This window comes from Pipra filicauda, unplaced genomic scaffold, assembly GCF_003945595.2.
Source record: "Pipra filicauda isolate LSUMZ 115617 unplaced genomic scaffold, ASM394559v2 scaffold14_size4853619_pilon, whole genome shotgun sequence".
NCBI lineage: Eukaryota > Metazoa > Chordata > Aves > Passeriformes > Pipridae > Pipra > Pipra filicauda.
The window spans coordinates 1,402,074-1,425,767 of NW_024103985.1; the positions used below are offsets into that span (position 1 = coordinate 1,402,074).

Below are 23,694 nucleotides of genomic sequence, written 5' to 3' on the forward strand. Positions count from 1 at the left end.
TCAAAAGAACATGTGGGTTTTCCTGTTTCCTTGAAAGGTCCATGGTCCAACGTGGATCTTCTTCTCATTCCTTATTAAAGGGTTATAGCACTGTGGAATGGAACCCTAAAAAACAGATTAATATTTGATTCAAGTAAGGGGAAATCAATCAGCTCAAGAGGTGGTATTTGTAAATTCTTTTTCAGCAGAATCAAAATGTGTGCCAGAGGTTACAGACTTGCAGGGTTGTAGCAGTGTGCTAAACTGATGTTATATTTTAAATGTGATTCTGCTTGACAGAGGGGGTGTTGTGCTGGTAATTCACTACTTCTTTTTCTATTTTTACCTTTTTTTTTTTTTTCCCAAGTTTTTGTCCAGTCGTGGCAGTTTGCTCATTTATGAGAACTAATCCTACCAGCCTGTAGTGCTGCATGAATGAAACATGACCGAACACATCTTAATTCCTTATTTCAAATTTATGGCTGCTGTCCTTTGAGAGCTCTGCTTTCCCCCTCCTCCGTGTTTGTCTCTTCCCTTTTTTTTCCTAATTACCTGACACCTGCCTTGCAAAGCTATTCCCTTGCCCTGCACCAAGCAGTGCCAGCACACTGGCATGTGCACACTCCACAGGATTGCAGTGGAGTTGTCTGTCAGCAGCAGTCCTTTGGTGTCATGACAGATATTGATTGTTTATTTCTTACTTGAAAACATTTAATTAAATTTGACTGCATAATTAGCCTGCCAGCAGCCAGACATGCCAGGACAACAAATATGATCTGCAGAGATCCTGAGCTGCAGCCCTCTGTGAGGAAGCTGGTGAGAGTGTGTCTCTGTAGGGTGTTTCGGAGGTCTTCAGGTGTTCCTGAGTTTCAGGATGAATCTGTGCATTCTGTGTTGCCCCTGCCTTTCTCCTTTAAAGAGCTGAACTTCCACAGGACCTTAAATCCTGATTCTGAGGGGATTCCCCAAGAGCATTGGAAGTGACATGTCTGAGGGCAAGCTCTGTTTTTAAACACTCAAGACAGTCTAGCACTGGATTCATCATCATTCATTTACCTTCTGTACCCATAGCTAATCCCTTCAGTATGAGTTTGGTTGTGGGTAGTATGACATAATCAACATGTATTTTAACTCCACTGTTATCTACCCTAATTTAGATAATAAATTTTACCTTTCAGCAATAGCTGTCCCCTTAACCTTTTTAACAGGAAAATAACATTCAGGTCAAAAGAGACCTGATATTCAGCCAAAACTTGAAATTGGTCAGTATGTTCTAATTTCTCTCTGTGTGCATCTTATATATTAGCACTCATTGAAATATTTCTAGCCTGTGGTGTGCACCTACATTGAAATAACTTAGAATGCTGAGGTAGTGTCAATATTAAATTATAGAGGTGTAGATAGACCGCAGTGCCAGAAACAGTAGTACGAGAGCAAGGTTTCTTCTGTGAAATGGTGGGGGGGAGGTCAGTCCTTAGAAAAGAAGTTTCTGGCTTTGCCCATAGAACAGAAACTCTCTTGGATCTCCTGGCCAGTGTTCCTGCAGGGATGGTGATCAGCACTCCTTTGGGGGCTGCACTGACTTACCCAACACCTCATGAACCCTGTCACTGAACAGAAAGACAGGGGGAAAGTTTCTAAGTGGGTGGAAAGTTCAGAAGGGGGTGGTGTGACCAGAAAAGAGTGGGGAAGGTGAGCACGTGTGTGTTTTTTTTTAAAAGACACTCTGTTTACTTGTGGAATTGCTTTGGGAAGGCTTTAACTTTGATTTGTCCTGAAGAGATTCGGTGTGTGCAAACTTACACAAGTTTGCTTGAAGTTCTGTTGGGGAGGTGAGACACCACATAGGAGTGACAAGTACCATATTTATTTCTCATCCAGGTGATAGTCAAAGTATTCAATGAGTATTTTATAGATCTACAGGGTATTAGCAAAGCACTGCTGTCGTTCAGTCCAGCCATGTGAAAAGGCTGTTGGGACAAGCATTGCTTCTGCTTGTGAACCCTCCTCTGGGAGTATGAGCTGCAGACAACCCTCAGTACATCATCCATGTGACAAAACATTTCTCACAGATAAATGCAAGGTAGCCCTAAAGCCTGCATTATATTTTCTTTAGTGAATGTAATGCAAAAAAAGAATTAGCTTCATCTAAACATGTAGCTAACCTGTAAATCTTTGCATGAAATAATGCTTGTCCCTAACTTACCAGCTGGCTCCACTGAAGTTGTGCTAAATGTCCCTTTGAACCTCTAAGCAGATTTGATCTAACTCGGCCACCTTTTCTTTTATTAGTGACAGAGTGTCGAGGGGTCTTGGACAATAATCAGAGATTTTCCTCATTGCCAACGTACCTACCTGTGAGCTATCGGATCTCCAACGCCGAGACGTCTTTCTTTCTCAAGGAAGCCAACCAGGACTTCATGAGAAACTCCAGTTTGCAATCCAGGGTGGAATCGTTCTTCCCATACAAAGCCAAGAGGCCGCCTGTATTAAACGCCAGCTACGGCCCTTTCTCCGTGGAACAAGCCGTGCCCCAGGACCTCATGTTAACTTCCAGCTTTTTTGGGTCTGCCAACAAGTTTACTTACAACTGGAAACTTCAGGCCTACATCATGAGCAACAAAATTTACCCCAGCAAGCCCAAGGTGCAGGTGCTGTTCTACATCGTGGGCAGGGACTGGGATGACTACAGCACCACGGAGCGCCTGCCCTGCCTGCGGGTGTTCGCCTTCCGAGAGACGCGGGAGGTGCGAGGCAGCTGCAGGCTCAAAGGGGACCTGGGGCTCTGTGTGGCAGAGCTGGAGCTCCTGCCCAGCTGGTTCAACCCCCCCACGGTTGTCACGGGCCGTAAAAAGCCACCGGATCAGTTCGAAGGGAGCCCCGTGGAGCTTTACTACACCATCCAACCGGGAGACGAGAAGGGGGAGTGCACCCCTGAGGATATAAGGAAGGGAAATGCCATCCGGCCAGGAAAGGATGGCGTGGATGAAACCGTGTCCCACCTGCAGAGGATTGGATCTGTCAGCCTCTATCGAGGCCAGGAGACCTCCCAGCTGACGGAGCTCCGGCTGGATAGTAACATTGTTGTCTGGTTGCCCTCAAAGCCGGTCAAACAAGGAGAGGTTGTGAACGTTTATGTGACGATTGCCAACAACTCCACGGTGGATCAGTTCGTACTCAGGTACAGTGGGTTGTTTCTGCATGTTTCTAACGTGGTGGCACACAAAGGTGATGGGGACACGTGATGAATCTTAACTGCTTTGAAGTTTGAAGGTTGCTCCGCGTCACTGAAATATATTATTTTCCTCTTTGCATGGATTTTTTTGATGGATTGATAGCCTCCATCACCAGGAGGCTTTTAACATGTCCACCGTGCCCTTTATCACAGGCCCAGAATGTGCAACAAGGTGTACAAAACACAGCAGTTTGCTGCTTTAGTGGGGCCATTTCTGTGCCGTGGCAGACCCTGAGACATCAGAAAAGTTCTCTGCTTTACAGAGCTTTTAAAATCAGGTTTTTATTGCACGGGCATGGAGTTTAAATGTAGAAAAACTTCAATTACCTGCTTTTCTGTAAGTGCTCTGGCAGAACTCGCCTCTCCCACACAGAGAGTGGTTTTGTTATGAGAGCTCTTTAGGGAGGGGTTTAACTGTCTGCTTGCAGTTCAGTAGCGTTGTTCTTTGCCAAAACATCTACCCTTTAAAATAAGGCCCAGTGTGTTTGATATTGCTGCCGGCTGAAAGGGGCTGTTAGAAGTGAGTGCCATTATTTTGGGCAGGAGTGGGAACACAAGAACTGCCTTACTGGGTCAGATCACTTTCCTTTTATTTTCTTCTTTAGCGGTTTCCCTACCGATCAGATGAAAATCCTTTGAGGATGACAAAGACTGGGAAACTTGTTAATCACTGAAATATTTGATGTATCTTTTTTTCCCTTGTTACCAGGCTTTAAATTCAGTGGAAATTTCCACGGTGATAAGCAACAATTGCTCTTTAAAGCCTCAGGGAATCAAGAGTTTCCCAAAAGATTCTGCACATGAAAGTATTTATTTCTAAGGCTTATATGAATTAGATTAATACATAGTTGACAACTACCGAGGAGAATGGCCTTTAGAACAGGAAGTGTCGCTTGGCAGATAAAAGGCTTTTATTTGAAAAAAGGGGGATTTTAGTCATCCCAGAACCGCTGTGGTGTTTGCAGCTTTGGTTAAATTGGCAAGATAATCTCCCAGACACCTGTTTACTGAGTGAAACCTCTGTGATAGAAGTATTTTCTGACGTTGTCGCTTATCTTTTATTGAAAATCCTTTTTCACAAAGTAGTAGAAACAGAATACTTTTCCACATAACAAGCATAGCTGTGGTGAAAAAAGAAATCCACAGGCAGTGAACTGGGTATTTGCTGAGTGGATGGGAGAGGGGACCACCCTTTGAAGGTCTGTGCCACACTCTTTATTTTCCTGAACGCTGAGTTGAAGAGAAGCGAGGTTGTTTAATTCTGGGAATGTGTTTCTTTGCTCAGAAATGAACCTTGACTGCCTGGGCAAGGATATCATTTGCATGTTGAGAGGTGCATGAGATAGAGATGATAATGTGGGACATCAGTAGTTGCCTGTGTGACTTGCTGTTATGGACAGAGTGGATTGGCTTTGGTTTTGAGAGCAGGTGACTGATTTATCTGAAGTGAACAGTCTTAAATTTATTGGTGGCTCTGTGTCCTGAAACACCCTTTTGGTGAAAAGATTTACATTTTTACTTAATGTTACTTTGAACCAGACACAAGAACACGAGGCTGAAGAGACCAAGATTTTTTTTTTTTAAATGGCTTTTTCTTGCTTCCAGTGGGAAGGGGCAGGTGGTCGTTGTCTTGAGATGTAATACAGGACTGACTGACTGTGCTTCCTCCTCTCCATGACCAAAGGCAAGAAAAACAATGTGAGATATTCCAAAGCAATCTTGGTTTTCAAAACTTTGTCTTGCAGGCATGTTAGACCCTTGTATCTACCCAAGCTGTTGATCTGTGCAGTTGCAAAGACATCAGATGGAAGCTTTGCTCAGGGTGTACAGGAGGTACAAGAAAAGAAGTGGTTTTAACTGGTTTCCTGGCACTGCAGCAGGAAGGGACAGCTGATCCCACTGGCAGCAGCTGTGTGGGATCCCATGAACTGTGTCCTTGTTCTCTTGGCTGTGCAGGTTTCTGTCACGGTTTTGGTGGCAGAGGGGACGGGCTGGCAAAGACCACGTGGAGCTTCCTGGTCCTGCGGTGGAAATCTGTTGTCTTCAAACTTCCAAGGTGTTTGGAAAGAGTATGGAATTTGACCCAGGAATCTATGAAGTGTCTGTGTCTTACAGATACAAAAGCCAAGTGCACAGAGCATCCAGGGAGTAGCAGTGCATATGCTGGCTCTGCCTGGGGGCTCCCTTAACCTTCTCCGTGGCCATTTGCCTGGGTACAGGGAGCTGTGTGCTCTCATCCTCTTGGGTTCCCAGCAGAGCAATCCCTACATCCTGTGACATGCATTCACATTTAATCATCCTGCAGAAAAACACACCACACATTATCCCCGGGCAGAGTGGGTTTGTTTATTTTCTGCTTCTTGTGTATTATTCATTGAGGTATTGCAACATGCAGTGCTGAAGCAAACAGCATGTGATCATTGCTTGGGGGGTGGGAAATAATAGCTACAAATCTTCTCTGGCAAAAGGGAAGTAGACTGGTCTAAATGACCTCATAGCCACAAATCATTGCAATTGAAACCGTGTTCTTAAATCGTGTCTTAATTCAGGATCCTGTTACTGCATCTATACATTTATCAGCCCAGGAACACCAGTAAAGTCAAAAAGAGTGACTAATATGGCAGAGAGTGAAGGGGATTATGCTCAGTAGCACATTAACACAGTAGGAGCACTGTATGCATAAACACAGGTCTTCCCTTCTTGCATGGAGTCAGCACAGGGCTGTTGTGAAAGCAGTTCAGACAGTCCTGGCAGGTTTTAGGTCCTGTTCACAGGCCTGTTCCTGTCCTGCTGTGTCACCTCTGGTGAGTCTTTACAGGTATTCTTTGTATGCAACACAGAAAATGCAGACAGTTGGTCAGTCCTGTTCCTGAGGAACTTTGATTTCTTCTGATGGAAGGGATTTCAGGTTTGCCTTATGTTATCAACAGGAATGGGAATGGGAAAATCATGATAAAAGAGCTGAAGAAATAGAGAAGGGAGAAGAAAATATCTCCCTGCTTTCCTACCATTGGCAAGGATTTCTGGGCCCTCAAAAGAGAGATGAATTATATTTACTGCTGACTGCACAGTAAGGAAAATTACTGTTACCTCTAGCAGTTGGTAAACTATGAACAGACGTAGCATCAGTACAGGACAGAAAAGCAAAAATAACCAGCAATATTTAAAATGATTATTTAGGTCTTCTGTGTCCTGCCCAGATTTGTTACAAACTGTTACCACTGGCTTGAGCAGAGCTACCATGATTGATTGTCTCCTCACCAGTTGCTGTTAAACACACCCTTCTCATCCGAGTCATCATTTTGGTGTACTGTCTGTAAGGATTAGAAAGCAAAATCCCTGGGGCACGACCCTGTTCTTGAATGCTTTTATGAGCTGCCCTCACACCCAGCAGGCTACAAAAGAGGGAAGGAATCACAACCATGCCGAAAATAAGCTGTTCTTGTGGGGTTAACTTTCAGAAGGTTACACATAACTGCATGTGATTGTTGAGATGCTGGAAGGTGAGGAGGAGGCTGGGCACTGGGGAGTGGGTGAGCTGAATGCATTAGGCAGCTTTGAAAAGGTTGCCCTGTGTGCATTGCTGGGTTTGTACTGGAGCTCTAAATACTTTTCCAGGTACTGCACCATTAAAGGATCCTGCCATCTATTTTTCATGGCGTGATGTGCCACATTTTGATCTGGCAGAGCACTGCACAGCACAGGGCTAAAGCAAAAGGTGTGGGAGTGCTGAGTGTTTTATGTCACTCTGCTGGGCAGCAGCTAATCTTTAACTCACTCTAGAAGGTGCTGAACCACCAGATAACCCGATTTACGGGAGGTATTGAGAAGGATAAGTAAAGAGAAAGGGGATGAAGTTGTTACATCCTGATTAGAGAAAAGAGGTGTAACACAGTGGTAATTTTTTTTTCCCCTTCAGGCTTCTTATTGCAGGTTTTGCAGTGCAGCTCCTTGCACCCTGAGGGATGTAGGTTGTAATCAGTGCTACTGAATTACCTTTGTCCAGCAAACAAATCAACCCAAGACAACGGGTAATTAGTAGTAATAATAAATCTACAGATTGGAAGAAGGATAAAGGATAAATGCAGTGAGGAAAGCTATTAAACCCATGAGCTGAGGCAGCTTTTACATGTCAGTTCCTAATGAGTATTGACAGCAAAGCTGTGTCGGGTGGTGCTGGGAAGAGCTGAAGACCTAGAGGAGGATGCACAGAATAGCCACAGAAAAGGTAGTTATGGTCATAACATCTCTGTACCGCCTGATGGTAAATCTCAGTATTTCAAAGACTTGATTCTGTGGCCATAAATAGCCATTTTAGAGGAATTAGTCATGAAAAAGGGGGATCTCCAGCACTAACTCAGCCTGCTTTGTGTGGAAGACCTGTCTGAGCCTCCCTAGGGAGTGGGTAAACCTCTCAGAGGGGCTTAGCCCTGTCCTCAGCTGTTCTACCTGCTCTATGTAAAGGAACCAGAAGTGGGAACATTTTCAAGCAGTTACTGTTTAATTTTAGATAGTGACATTTTAATTTTGCCTTATGATGAAATAGCTTTCACTGCCCTGAAATTTGCCTGTGCCTAATTGTTGGTTTATCAGTTTTTAGCTCTGCAGTGTGGTGGCATCATGGCAAACCCCAGTGACATTGTAATCACCAGCTGAGGCTGAAGGTAACCAAAACATACCAGACCTAAACCAAGACTGAGATCACTCTCTGTTTTGTGTTAACCCATAATTCAGGATGTATTATCCCAAGTACTCATTTTTCACAGTAGATGAAATGCTGTTTTTCAACTCTTAAATGAAGAGTGTGCTTTTTTAGTGCTGCTTCATATTTAAAGCAAACACGGAGTGAAATGAAGAGAGACAGAATAGTTTGGTGCTTTTCTGGGAGTACGTGTGTGTCTCCAGATGAAAAGAACTGCAACAAAACATTTTTCATTTCCTGTGCAGTTTTGCATCACTGAAATATTTAAAAGTGATTTTACTGCACAAAAGCATTTCGGGAGACATCTGAAAAGAGAGGAGTTTGAAGCCCTCAGACTTGCTTCTGTTGTCTCATTATTTCAAGGTACATTTTTTAATTGAAAAATTGAGCTATTTTATGGTATTCATGGGACCCACAAAGTCAGGTGCTAGGCCAGAGTTGCTTTGCAAAAGTGTTCAGAGCTGTGATTCATGGCTTGAAGGGGTTTTATATATTTCACGATGAAGGTTTATATACTTCATTGTCTGGTGTTTAGCCTTGTGAAACTTCAGTTCTTATTGATTTTTTTTGTTAGTTTTATTTTCCCTTCTACAGAATGGTTAGTAACAATTCAGCTACAAATCTACAGCGGAGCAGGTTAACGAAAGAAAAAATGGTCTTTATTGTGCACTGATTAGGAAGTTAAGAGACTTAGATTCTCTTTCTACTCCTGTTCAGGACTTACTGTGTTACTTTAGACATATCATTTCATCTGTGTTTACATTTTCACCTTCTTGGTTTGCTTGTTTGTGCTGCTCACGTTTCAGGGAAGAATTCAGGGCCCTGCTCTGTGTGCACATTCAGGACAGTGAGTCTCTGCTCCCCGTGGGGAATCTCTGTGTTACATAACACAAGTGACAGTAAATCATTCAGAAGTCGTTTCACTGGGGGGATTATGGATTTTTGCAAGTACTGAGGTATAACAGCACTCTGCAAGTTGCTTTGTTAAGATTTGTCCTAAGTAAATTCGTAGCTGTGGTGCTATCAGCTTTTATATTCTGCTTCAGTAAGCAGTGGGGACAGTCTGCTGAAGCACTAATTGCCATTTACTAGAGAACATGACAGGCTAACAGTAAAAAAGTAAATATTTCCCAATATTTAAAAAGCATTTGTGATGTAAAAAATCCTTCCTCAAAGAAGAGAATGTGTTAATGCTATTTTGAGAGAGCGGCATCACACTCCAGTCAGTTTAATTTCATCAGCCCTTAGCAGGCACTTTTCATGGACAGTGGTGTCACACCAGAGGCACCTGGGTCCTCCAAACAAATGACTCATTTTCAAAACTGCTAAGCTGGTGAGGATGTCCTTCAAAGGGAGGCTGAGAAAGGTGCTTCTCACCAGCATAAGTGAAGGGCTGAAGAGCTCTCTTGAGTAGCAGTGAGTCAGGTTTGATAAAGTTTTAAAAGGAACTAATTATTAACTTGAAATTGAAGCCACCTGGAAAAGAGAAAGCAGGCACTCTGACTGCTTTTAAATGCCTTCGAAAAAATGTGGTGCTTGAGAAACCTTCTGAACAATTCTCTTGATGTCTCCAAAGTAATGTACTCCTTAGGACTGAGAATTTATTGTTAGAAGGCTGATTCTGTGTTCCATACTTTGTAAATCATTTGCTGATTGACCAAGACTTGAGTTGCTGGAGCACAACTTTGCAACCAGTGAACCAGGAGGAGACTTTAGACCCCAGTAGGATCAGGAGGAAGTTCAGTGGTGCTGAAGTCCGTAGAGTACTCAGCACTGAGAATCAATCCCTTTTGAAAACATCCTTAAAACCAGCTGCCTGTAAAGAGGAATTCCTATAATGAAGAAGTGTTACAAGAATTTACTAAAAATTGGTGGTGTAATACTTGCTGGAATGTTCTTTGTCTCGTGAAAGCAGATGTTTCCAGAGTCCTGGTTCTGTGTGTTATTTGAGCCAGATCCAGGACTATCTCCACGTGACTGTAGACAGACCTGAACTGTATATAAATATATATATTTATAACTATAAAATGTATTTGGACTTTTGCACTTACAGGTTTGGACGTTTGAAAAGTTCCCCTAATATTTTGATTGGAAAAGTAGAAAGAATCGACGGGGGGCTATTATGGGGTCACATAAATGGAAGAGAACAAAATTATTGCATCATCAGTCAGCCAGAGCGTTGCTGGCTGGCGATGCTGCTTCCCGTGCTGGAGCTGAGGGTGGGGTTAGTCTTGGCAAAGGCTCGTGCATACCGGAGCTTCAGAAACTTCACGTTGAGGTATCCTGTTAAAATTCCCTCTTGTAAGTAGTTTCCCTTCCCGTTCCCTTTAGTCTCGCCAGACTAGTGAAGTCATTCCTGGCTTGTTTTCCAAGCACTCTGCCGCACGTGTTCCTGCTGCCAGCGGGTGCCTCTGGCTCTTGTCCTGTCGGAGTCGCTGCTCTGGGTGCCCCGTTGTCTCCTGCCAGCCTCTGCAGCGGCCTGGGCGAGGCTGCCCGGAGATGGGATGAGATGAGATGAGGCACCGCTGCTTCATCTGTCTTTAGGCTGCTCGGCACTGGCGTGACTCGAGTTACAGCCGTTAATTAAATCCTTGGTTCTTTGCCTAATTAGGAACAATGGTGGCTCGTTATAAGATCACACCGCAGAAACCCCAGTCCTCCCAAACCAGCAGCAGGGAGGGAGATTTCGTTCTGCTGGGAGTGGAGTTTAGTTGAACCAACATAGTGTTTTCTGGCTGTCTGAAAAAGACTGTGATCTGATGGGTTAGGGAACCTCCTGGGAATCCTCGGTGTGATTATCTGACAAGCTGCTGGGTACCAAGGCCCCTGGAAGCAAGACAGTGTGTGAGCCCGTGGGTCTGAATGGAAATGAGTATCCCTGAGAAAAATTGCGTGAGAAGGCTTTAAAACCTTAGAGCATCTGTTAAAGATGTAAAAGCACTGGTGACTTGCTGGAATCATACTGGGAGGGACATCAGCATGTCATAGCTCCGGGCTTGCAGGGAGGAGGAGTTGGGATGGGAGGGTGAATGGGGAGTAATCCAAGAGTAGGCGTCTGGGCTAGAAGAACTATAAGATCTGATGGGTTTATCTGTATTGTTTTATTGGTGCTTGTGGAGCTCGTTATTTAAGACAGAAACTGTCAGATTGATTGAAGTTTCTGTTTTGGCAGACTGCTGCTCCTCACTCATGGCAGCACACACACAAAGAACTTAAATTGTTTATATATTCTTACAGCATTTTACAGTTAAACTTCCACACAAGGCGTGAGGATGGTGGAAGTGCTGCTCTGCACATAGGAGTTAATTTCTACACAACACTGAGCTTTTCTATAAGCTATAGAATGTTTGACTCCAATTTTTGTCACTGTTTCCTTTAGGACCCCATTGGGGTGCTCTGTATTTCCTGGAAATCCCACCCTGCCCAGTATATGCTGTCTCTTCAGGGAGGTGTGTGCTGCTGTGTTTGGTATTCTCTTGAAAAGCAAGTTGCATTTCTACAGATTTCTAGTGCACAGAAAAACTGATTAATTCATGGTTTAGATGAGACTGGGTTAAAAGAAAATTCAGCATTTTTTTTGTTTGTTTGCCTAGTTCCTGGTGTGTTACAAAATGTCTCTATTAGCAAAGCTGCCAGGGGGTTAATTTGCACTAACAGCCTAATCATCTCCAGCAACATCATTTTAGGTTTTCATATTGCTGCTTAGATCAGCAAGACGAGAGAAAAGGAGATTTGAGAAGTAGCGCATGTCTTAGGAAAAAGGAAAAATGGGGGAAGCACTTCAGACAGAGCCCTCTGCATCCTCAGCTGTCAGGCTGCTTAAAAAAAAACCCTCTTTTTCTTTCAAGTTCTGGCTCTAAGATGTAACCCTTCATTTCCAAAGTGCCATGAGACAGAGCACTTTGTACAAGAGAGACAGGCTCATCGAAGGGAATATCTGCTACTTACCAAAATTTAGAGCTTGATTCCTCAACCTCCCTGATTAGTTGTTAATCAGAACACATAAACAGCTGTGGATCATGGATCACAACTTGGATTTTTGCAGATAAAAGAGTCCCTGACAGACCAGGCCATCAAGTCGTGCTTAGTCTTCCACTCACCCTGCAAGTGCTGGGGGAGGCAGTTCAGCCCTGCCGGGGATCCCTGAGGCACAAAGGTGGTTGCTGACCTGCCTGGGGGGATTCCTGATTTGGCACACTGGACATTTGTGGATCCTATTTGGAGGACACTAAATTTTCCTCTGGATTGCATGGCTGCTTACTCAGGACTCTGAGCTTTGCTATAGGTTTTAAAAAATTAGGTGCTGTGATGGTGCTTGCTGGAGTCACTGAGTCCCTTGTTGTGCCTGGTCTCAGCAGGTTGTGCAAATACCACGAGTAGCAACGAAAATATTTTTCTACTTGAGGTTATGTATAGCTTAGAAAAAGCTCTGGTTGCATGGAAGGGAAACACCAGCCCAGAGTAGGAGCCTGTCATTTAGGAACGTACCCAAATGTAGTCCTATCAAAAGTAATGAGAATATTCACAGGCTTTAGGCTACTTTTTATTCCTCTGGATTCAAGACATCCGTGAGAGGCCATATTAGCAACAGCTTCTGATTTTCTCTTCCCTAGCAGCCTGATTTCAGTTTTCCAGCAGAAAGGAATGACCAAACCATTTTTTTTAGTAGGTACTTAGTCTCTGTTGATTATGTGATGATGATTGTGGACAGTGTACACTTACATGTGTTGTCATATTGGGTTTTTTTGACACAGAAGATGGTAAAAGGATGGTGTTAAAGTTATAATTAATTTGTCAACTCAGTGCATGGTGAACAGAGCTGGTCCCAGCAGAGGCTCAGGGCAAACACAAGAAAGAGCAGCTGGAGGGTCACAAGTCAGCTGGAGGGTCACAAGTCAGCTGTAGGATCAGGAGGGTGTCACACAGTCTCACGGGTAACACCATGGCAGCATTCAAGGAGGTGACTTGGATCCTTGGCACTGGACTTTGATTTATTGGTGGGTACTGCTGTGCTCCTGATGACATGAGAAAGTGGTGATTCCAGACCCAAGGGGCTCAACTTTGCAGCAGAGTCTCTGAGGGGAGGTACCAGCAACCTTGTGCTGGATCCATTAGAGTCTGAGCTGGGGGACACTGAGCTTCAAAGCTCAGTCCCCATTGACTTTTCTAGTGAAGTGTCAGCATTTCAAATCAAGCTGTTCAAAGCCTTAGAAAGGATATTGCAGGCAACAATCTAGCCAGGACAGAAACACATGAAGATGATGTGTAATCTCCATTTTCCAGACTCTAGGGTACTGCTTAAGAATGTTTCTCTTGTCTGTCTGAGACAATGCCACTGTAATTAGCACCAGGCAGAAATATTGGCAGGGCTGAGTGAAGATTTTATCAGCTGGCTGTAGATAGTGACAGCTGGTTAATGTTCATATTTTCTGAAAGATCTTTAAAGAAATCCTGAAGAGTTGTTCAGAAATTAATATGCCTCATCCCTCTTTGTGTTGCTAAAGTATGGTTGTACTGTCATTCTTTAATTTCCATAGCATCTCAGGTGATGAGTGCTTTGTCCATTGCTATGGTAACTGTGGTTTTATTTCATGCTCAAAGTAAACATTGACATAAACCCCGCTGTAAGGTGCTCCTTTTATTCATTGTGTGCACCTAATGGATGCCATAGCTGTGCAAATATGTCATGATTGTAGTGGATAGAGAGCAATAAACTGCAAGTCTAGTGCCCTGCTGTATAACTGGTTTCACCTTTCAGCACAGGCGTAATTTTATGGCAGCCACTTCAACTCTGTTTTTACTCCTACCCATGTTTAATTAGATTTCAGATACTTCAGGGTGGAAACAGTCCCTGACTGTGTGTCAGTGAGTGCTTAAGGGAAATGGGATCTAATAGCAGATGAGGCATGCGAACTTTGTTTTTGCTCTTAAACAGCTCCATTTTGAAGTGGAATTGATCCCATGAACTTTTGGCAGTTGTTCAAAATCCCTCCCAACCTTTTTCCGAACACTAATGATGGGAGTAGCAGTTCTTTTCCTGTGTTACTACTTCTATTTTGTTGCCTTAAAACTCCCAAATGTCTCATGAAAAGCTGTACAAAGCTGCAGTAGCCTCAGTCCCCTCCACGAGGCTCTGCTACCCAGTTGCCTTCAGGATTGCTGGGGGACACTGAGCTTCAGGATTGCTGTTCCTCAGGACATGTGTGGAGTGATGCAGATGCAGAATGAAGTGTTACCAGTTCCTCCCTTCCAGTCCAGTGGTGATTTGCTCTGAGTCCTCACACCCCCGTGACACCCAGGGACAGCTGTTAGGTCTGGCTCTTCTTGAAAGAAAAATGCCGTTGGAAAAAGTCTGTCTGCAAGTGTTTTCTAAGGTTCTCTCTGCTCCCTATCACAATTACCTGATAAATGTGGCAATTATCTTTTCGTTTCAGAGTAAAAAATTTAAAAAAATAAAATGGAACAACCTAATTTTTATCTACGAGAAGAGGCTTGCATGTTCTGTATTATATCCTGCATGATTTTAGAGTCACTCAGATGGAACCTCATTAAACATCTTTACAGCCCTCTTAGGTTCGTCTCTATTAACTATTACAGGGCTTTCCCATGAGGGAATGGCTCTGTGCCAGCTTGCACTAAAATCAAGCCCAGTTTGCTCTGATAGACTGTTCTGTGGGGAGGGCTGACATCCAAAATGCTGTGCAAGGAGTGGGGTGTTTGCAGGACTGAAGCTGTGAGCCCCAGCTCTGCACGTGGCTGTGTGTGCTCTGGCCAGAGGTAAACAAGAACCCTTCAAATCCAGGTTGTACTTCATGAAATGTTGTTTAGTCCTGCAGATGGGAATGTGCTGGGGATTGCAGTGAATATTGTTGAAAGGGGTCAAAGTTTGATATGATTATACTTTCCTACTTCTGCGGTTATTTCAATGTAAAAGAATCATACAGTTAAGTGTGTTTTAAATCCTACTGACTATTCTGGTTTGGGGATACTGCTCCTTTCTTCCACGTTAGTAGAACTAGCACCAGAAGGTGTTATTTTTGGGGGTGCCTTGCCCAGCACTGCAACAGGAGGAGTGTTAGGTAAGAGGGCTCAGCAAAAAGAGCCACAACTCTGTCCTTCTCACAGTGCTAAATGAGAGTGAGTCACGGCTGGATCCGGCTGGATGTCAGAGCAATTCCTGGGAATGGGTAAATGATCAAGAACCTCTTGTTCTGGGGAGCTCTGATTGTTCAGCAAGGCAATGATTGTCCCGTTGTGTTGCATAATTATATCCTCCTCCACATGTCCCACTGCCATTCATTTCTATGATGTGTTTTTATTTAAGCCCTGGCTATTTAAGGAGGAAATTTAACAGCTTCATGGCAAAAGCTGGTGAATGTCCATGGAACCTTCTCTGCACAAAAAACATCTCAAAGGATAAGGAATGTTACTTTCATAATTGTTTAAATGGTGCTTGAGGGGCCTCCTGGGCTAATATTGGATCTGTGGTCTGCCTTTTCACCGAATACTCAACTGATTCAGAGTCAGAAACATGAAAGAAGAGGGGAAAAATGCAAGAGGATTGTAGTAATTGAGTCTTTACAAGCACAAGAAAATTAGTCAGTTGTATTGAAATTCACAATTGCCAGTCTGAAGTGCACTCGAGTGTTTATTTAATAGACAACTGTTTTTACTTGTTATTTCTCTTTTCCTTAAATATAAAAAAGGGAAAGAAAAACAAGAAACACAAATGGAGTTGAACTCAATCTGAGCATATTCTTATGATGTGAAGAAAATAAAAAAGACAGGCTATTTTCTGTTTTATATTAGAGCTTCATCATTCAGAGCAGAAAAGAGCCATGTGTGGGAATTCATTCCAGATAGGTATTTTGGAGAAAATTGGTATCTGGATTGATTTTGGTAGGGAATTCTTAAAATCTGGCCATTTGTGCCTCTTAACATCTTTCCAGCATGTTTCTAAGGCTTAAAGCACCTTTAGAGAAATGTTTCTTGTAAGATTCCAAAGGAGTGTTTCTGGTGTGGTGGGTAAAGCTGATTGTGGTTAACAAACTTCTTTTTTCTTTTTCCTTTTTTTTCTTTTTTTTTCCCTTGATCTAAACATCTGAGTTGTGACCTTGTGATTAAAAGTTATTTAGTCATGGCTGAGCGTGGAGATCCTTACATCATGAAGGCAGGTTAATGTGGACAGTTGTAACAATTTTTGGGCGGGTTCTGTGGGTGCAGATTGCTCATCACAGTAAAGAGCTTTGTGTGTAATCCTATTTAATCAGATGGGGAGGAATTTTGGAGTGCTGTGTCTTCATGCTGTTTTCAAATGCTTTAGAAAGAGGAGATCCAGAACAAAGATGCCCACATAATTTAGGGTAGAGGTGCCCACCTTAAGTGAGTGGATCAGTGATTAAAAACTGGCTGAATTGAGTCCAGACACACTTTTCACCATTGTAAAACTTCCTGCTCTTAGCCTGGTGTTACTGAGTTATTCCACTGCAGGATCCTCTGTTTCCTCCTTGTTGCAGGCAATCCACAATACTCTGATAGTTACTGCTGGGCAAGAGACAGCTCCTCCTCCTCCTCCATCATTTCAATTAAGCTTTTTATTCTGATATAGGTGTATTTATGTAAGTGAATAAGTTGGTTGCACTAGAACTTGAGATTTACATGGTATGAACCCAACTGTTTGACTAAGTCTTTCTTGCCCTTTAAGCAGCCTGTTCATTTTTTGCTTCACCTGCACCTTCCACTCCTGACATTCTCCCTGGAGGGAGAAATATGGAGATTGGAGCTGCAATTCCTCTTGTCTGATTAAACACAATGTGAGACTTGCATTTGATGTGATAGCACTTGGGCTGGGTTATACAGCAGTAATAACATCTTTCCAGCATGTGCTGAGAGGGGACAGACTCTTATCAAAGTTCCAGAGTTTGTATATTAAATTTCCACGTGGTCAGGCTTGAAAATAATAATGGTGAGAATGACTCTGACTCCTCTAAGCAAATTATCTCTCATCCTGTATCATAATGAAGTGTGTTACATGTTTATTACATAAATACATATCAGAGTGTGCTCCCTTGGTGCCAGTGGTGCTGTGGAGTGGTTAAAGCAGCAGAACTTGGTGTCCACCCCCAGAGCCCTGGATGAGACTGCAGTATTTCCTCACTCAGCTGATCCTTCTGTGTCTCACATCCATCACCCCAATGGGACTGGCACACTGTTAGAGCCACAGGACCTCTTGAAGTGCTGCTTTGGGTCATCCCTGCCACCCCCACCAGCTCCTCAACCTTTGCACTCCTGTGCTGTAGATGTGGGGCATGTTCCTGGTGCTGGTGGACTTTGGGTCTGTCAGTAACTGATGCCCAGCATTGTTATTTTTTTAATACTAAGAGGTTGCTTTTGGTGTTGGGGGAATTTATTTCCCTTTGAGCACAGTCCCAGCAAAGTTTGATTTGCACCTTTTTTTGAGGGCATACTTCAGCACACAAAGCCCAGTGCATCCTTTTGTGGAGCCAAGTGGACTGTTGTTTTCTTGTTCGATTTGGCTCTTCTTGCTCAATCTGGAGCTGTGCCAAAGCCATGAATATTCATGACACTGTTAAACAAGATTTTTATTGAAAACAAAAAATGGATCCGAAGTCTTTCATTTGTCATTCTGAACTCAGCTAGTGAAAGCCCTGTGAACAGGCCCATTTATCAGTGAGGTTTTCCTGGGGTTTTCTGGTTTTATTTGCTTATTGAATGAAAATTAGTTAGAGACAAAGACTATATGACTGGCCAGTAAGCCTACTGTTAAGATATTTCTGTATACAGTATGAATATAGTAGAGATGAAATATATAAATTAAAATATACTCTTTTATATGTTATAGCTTAAGTATAGAGTGCTGAGCCTCAATCAAGAATGTACAAGCAAAGGGACAGGTCTAACAGAGTTAACAAAAGCTGATGTTCACTTTTTCCAAGGCCAGTGTTTGTATTTCAGTCCTGTCTGCTGGGAATCTTGACTGTCCTGCATGCAGAGGGCATGGCCATTCCCAAGGACCAGTCTTTGTTGGGATTACAGTGTAAATAGATGGCAAGGCAGGGGTTCAGCCAGGCTGCATCTTGATGGTACCAGTTTCTGCTGCTCTGAGTGACCCTGCTAGGGTTGGCTGACATGGTAGGGAAGAGGACTAGTCGTGGTTTCCTCCTTGGCTGTGCTCTCCTGGATATGGTTTATGCATTGCCCAAGCTCAGACCTGATTCTGAGTCCCTGTGCAGTGGTTGAATGAGGGAGAAATTTCTTTCCTCTGTGTGTGGATGGATGGATGGAAGGAAAGAAGGAAGAGGGGAAAGTGAGGAGATTATAGATAATTCAACAGTGAATCCAGTTTTCCTCTCCACTGAGTTATATGACACTGGGATTATTTTCTCCCCAGCTGTGATGATGGCAGTGCAATAGCTACAGCTTGTGTGCAGGACAAGGCTTGGGGCACCCTGCCTGGAGAAGCTCTGTGCAAGGAGGGATGACTTTCCAGCCCTGCCTTCGGAAACCAGGGGGGCCCTGATGGTGGGATTGTGGGAAAGTATTGCTATAACAACAAAGTATTTGCTCTTAAAGGGGGGGAAAGTATGTAACACCATCAAAGGAGGACAAGGATTCAAAGGGAAACACATGCCTGAAACATACGGGTCAAGTTTATTTGAAAGGAAAATTTGTTTGCTTTTGATTCTTTATAACATTTCCCATCGAGACTTGCAAATATAGCTGCCACATTTTTGGCAGAGGGGATCTTATCCTAAACCTGAAACACTTAAATACACATACTTACATAAATGTGGTCTCTATTAGTTTCAGCTGTGTGGCTTCTAATTCCTGCCTTTTGTAGTTAATTTTTTTGGTTTTTCCTATTGGCTGTATTTTAAGCTTAAAAAGGGATTAGTAATTAAAAAAAAAAGTTATTATTGCTTTTTTAGAAAGGGAAAGAAGGACAAGGTGATGAACAGAAATCTTCCTCAGTGGTTATGGTGTCTGAGCAAAGGTCTGTAGTAGGGGCACTGGTGATGGCCTGGACTATAAAAATGTACTGGAAAACCTGTGTATAGGGTGCAACATGCCTGAAACCACCTGGGGTTTGTACTTATTGAAAATAATTATTAAAACTACTTGGCTGTTACAAATAAACATTTGGGTAGCAGTAACTCAGGAATCCTCTCTGGCTGTGCTGTCCAAAAAATGCCCATTAGCAGAGTTGAAATTTGAAGCAGGGGTAGGACCAAGTCAAATCAGGCCTTAATCACTGAACCATTCTGGTTCCAGAGCCTGCCCTGGGCTGGAATAAAGCTTTTCTTTTTTTTTTTCTTTCTTTCCAAGTAGTGATTTCAAACACCCACCACTCTCTTTGATTCGGTTCACTTTGTTTATTTTTAACTAAACATATGGCACACTCATCTCTCACACAGGCAAAGAGCTCTCATTGATGTCAGTGGGAGCTTCACCACCTTCAGGATGAAGTTGGGATCAATAAGAGAATGCCTGGGAGCTGGCCAGGCTTCTATTCCACTCCTCCTATAATGTATAGTAGTTGAAAAAGCAAATAATCCAGTGAGACCTAATCAAGTTAAGTGCATTTAAAACACCGATTGGGGCTGTCATCAAGGGATTGCAGTCAACAAACCTTCCACAGAGCCTCAGTGCAAAAAGGTGGGCAAGCTTGGAGCTGAATAACAGCCTCCAGCCTGCAGGGGAATAGCTGCAGTCTCTTGGTCTGTTTTTTCTTACCTTGGTGCTTACTGAAATAAATATATTTATGTATATACTTGTATACAAATACATACACACGTATATGGGGTTTTTTTAGCAGCACCAAAAGTATACTCTTAGTGTAAGTACAGAAGTCTGATTCCCGTTCCTCAAATGTCATTTTTGGATTGTAAAATCATGGAATCATTTGGGTTGGAAGGCACCTTAAGGATCATCCAGTTCCAACCCCCCTGCCGTAGGCAGGGACACCTTTCACTAGACCAGGTTCCTCAAAGACCCAACATGCTGCCTAGCATTTAGGACTAGATTTAGGCTAAGATTAGGGCTTATGGGTCAAAGCCTTTGCCCTCCCCTCCATGCAGATGCTCTTCTTGCCTTTTGATGCATGTTGCAATACTTTTAATGGCTGAAACAAGAGGCAGTGGTGACAAACCCGGGGAGAACTGCCAAGGTTGTCTTGGCATTGTTTCCTTTCTCCCTCTCCAGCCCCCTCCCCCCCCCAAAAAAAAACCGAAGAGGGAGAAGAGCAGAGGGTTTGGCTGTTTGCCAGCTTGCTCAGTGATTTGCAGAGAGCAGACAGATCTGCCTGTGAAGATGGATGGTTGCAAGTCCTTCTTTGTGGTGCCGGTGCCGGATCTCCTGACGGCCGACTGTCTGTCTGTCTGTCTGTCTGTCTGTCCCACCGAGCTCCTTTACCCACCTCAGGTGATGGAGTGACCGAGTCTTGCTGTTCTGACTTTTGACAGTGCCTGGTTGTAAGCAGATATTAACTGACTCCTAATCAAGTTAAACTGGGGATGCATCCCCAGTGAGGCTCTGGGTGCGCTGTATGTCCTAAAATCTAATTTTGTCTTTGTTATTTTTACGTGTATCCGTGATTTGGGGTGACTGATAAGGCAGTAAACAAGCACAGCTTGTGTTTTACACACACTGAAATAAAAATCCCTTCCACTGCTGGGCCTCTTTACCCAGAAGGAAGCATATATGTTCTTTAAATATTTCCTCCCAGCTAAACTCGAGCTGAAAGGTTCAGTCGTCTGCCACGAAGGCAACATTTGTGTGCAGAACCCTTGAAAAATGGAATCTGGTTTTCTGTGTTGAATTTGGTGAGTTCTGGGCTTGGGTTGCACAGACCTTGAAATCTTAGGAGCTCTGAGTCCAAAATGTCACAAGTATGAGCTGTACTAGAGATTTTTATTACACTGAGTTGTGAAAATCAGTTTTCCTCCTAAGGGTGAATTCACTTTTAGGGTTCCTTAGAGTTGGGTCTTATCTTCATTCACTTTAGTTCAGATCCATCTTGATGTCATAACAATCATAACAATTTCATGTTGTCAGTACTGGTTTTCAGCCTTTCAGCTGAAGATAGATTTAAGAAAATTCATTCCTGCTAACACAAAGATATTAAGAGATTCTGAGCTACCTCTAGGAGCAGTAATAAAGGGATAAAACATTATAATGAGCCTTTTCTAGTCAGACTTCTCTCCAGACATACACAGATTTTGCTTAGAAAATATGATTTCCATAATAATTTAAAATCTGTCAGACTCCCTTCCCAGTCTTGTGCTGACTGTGTTACACAGTAAACCTGAAGGATGGTCTTTTTTTACGAACGATCCAGGATAAAAATAGTATCTTTCTCACAGAAATGGGTGAAAGAGTTTTCACAGACCCTGCCAACAGTGTTCCTGGCTCAGAGCATTTCTATTTATCCTGCTTTTCTAAAAGCACTGAATTCACTTTCAAGTTTGAAAGCATTAAAAAAATAAATAAATTGGAGATCCAGATTTGATGATGCACTTGAAAGATCCAGCAGGAATTGCAGTTACATCTCGTATTTGAGTTGTTCTGGATATTAAATGCCAAGATGCCAAATTTTTAGATCCTGGCAGTGTTCCCACTTGCCTAGCAAAGCAATCCCGTTATAATTAATGTGGCAGGGCTTCTCTGTGTAGGAAAATATTTATGGGATCTGCAGAGCCCACAGAATGAACCGTAATAAAAGGATCCTGCCAAGTTTGGCTGCGCAGAGCGGGGACATGTGGTTGGTGGGGCTGATGGCGGCAAAATCCTTTGAAGCCTCATTTTTGTGTTGTCCCAGTGCCATCAGTCACAATTCCGTGGTGTGGCAGGAGATGTCAGCAGGAGCTGCTGCTGCACCTCCAGATAAACTGGGGGTGTGTTCTGCCTTCAGGAGAATTAACACTGAGCTGTGTTCGTATCTCTCTGTCTTGTCTCTGTGTGTTGTATAAGCCCTTGCTACAAATAGTTTGGGATTTCTGATTATACCAACTTCTTTTTGGAAGTTCTGGAGCCAAACTGATGTATAAATCTGCTCTAAATGTGGAATAATCCCGCTAAAATCACCGTGAAGGGGAGCAGGACTTAACCTGGGGTCTCCAGATTAAATAAATTGTGCTGGAAAGACAATTAAAATGGGAGATTAAAATTAAGAACTTAAATAGATTCAGATGCTGATCAAATTCTGTATTTTTAAAAATTCTGAGTTTAAAAATTCCAGATTCGTATCCCACCTAATTAAAAATAGTTGAGTGGAAACATAAGCCTGTCATTGCAGTGTCTGAATTGTGCCCCACATTTCCTTTTCTTCAATCAACATTGCAGCAGATTAGAAAATCAGAGTGACTTGTCACTTGAATGTCTTCACATTTCCCAATTCCCATAAGAAAAGGGAAAGCTCCTACAGTTTTCCTCAACCATCGTGTTGATTACTTTGATGTTTTACTTTTTAAGATCTATCTTTAGGAGAAATAGTACTGCAGAGGATTTCAATTATTTGTTTTTGTTCAGCATGCAAAGCAGCTAGTGAAAAGCTAGGTTAAAGGCTGCCCAAAATTACAAATGCTCCTAATTGTTTATTTTTAAAAATGGTGTTTACCTCACTGGAAAGACATTGGCATTTGGGAGTGTGAAATGATGAGAGATGTAAACAGAAACATCCTTCATTGTCAGAGGAGCTTTACTACAGGAGCTTGTTCAGTCAGGGCTGGTTCCTTCTCATTAAGTGGTGTCACTTAATTACAGCTCCAGGTGAAACAAAATGATTTGCAATAACCATGTCAATTTAATTAGCATGATACAAATATAAGCCTTTTTTTTTGCCTTATTGCATAATGCGTGGCCACGACCTCTTTAAATGTATTTACTTTTATTGACATTTTAATTGGCCGCCCACTCACAGTTCCTCTGTGCAGCGATTTTCATAGTAACAAAAGACAAACGACTGTGCCACTCAGGCTGGGAACCACATCAAATTACATCGGTGGCCCCATTCTACTTCTCTTCCCAAGGGGTAAAAGCATCCTTAAAAAAAAAAATCTATAGTACAAACAGTCAGGGAAACGCTTGGGCTCGAGTATTTTGGCGTGACCTGGTGGGTGAGGTGAGGGCTGGAGGCAGAGAGGTCCCTCCCCTAGCACTGATGTGGGAGAGACTGCAGAGCAGACCCAGCTCTGGGGATGTGGTTCAGGCACATTTCTCTCCCGTGGAAAATCAGGTAATCTAAAAAAGGTAATTTAGCACTCCAGCATCTCTGCCCTTGTCTCTGACTTTTCCCCACGTTGCAGCTTGTAGATACTTTTGTGAAGTCCTTTAGGGTAATAGATGATTTCACACCTTATATATTTATATATAACATTTATTTTTCCATTATGTAAACCTTTTTTTTTTCCTGTTCTTACTCTGGGCAGTGCAAGTAAGTTCCATTTTTCATTCTCTGAGGAGGGTGGTTAGACTGTATTGCTCTATGAGGAAAAATTAAGCTCCCTTTCCAACACCAGCTTTTATTATTAAACCATGAAAAAAACACATCCATTTCCCAAGAAGCCAAGTACAGAATTAAAAAACTCAGAGGTTCTTTTAATTAACTAACTTTGGATCAGTTGTGCAGAAGGACATCTTTGAGGTGCCTGAAGAGAAGTTATGAGATGTCCAACATGGAATGAACATCCATATCTTCTTAGAACTGGATCTTGTGCTGTGTCCTTTTCTAGATTTTTAACTGCTGTAATACCTTTAATAA

The 23,694-nt window shown here is 42.8% G+C and overlaps 1 protein-coding gene across 1 annotated transcript in view; it reads left to right on the forward strand.

Moving 5' to 3' along the window:
* The window catches only part of TMEM132C (transmembrane protein 132C), a 200,658-nt gene that overhangs the window by 56,688 nt on the left and 120,276 nt on the right, over positions 1–23,694 (forward strand). Inside the window, exon 2 of the mRNA XM_027733163.2 lies at positions 2,272–3,160. Within this exon, the coding sequence (XP_027588964.1) occupies positions 2,272–3,160 (889 nt within the window). The remainder of the gene's footprint in view (positions 1–2,271; positions 3,161–23,694) is intronic.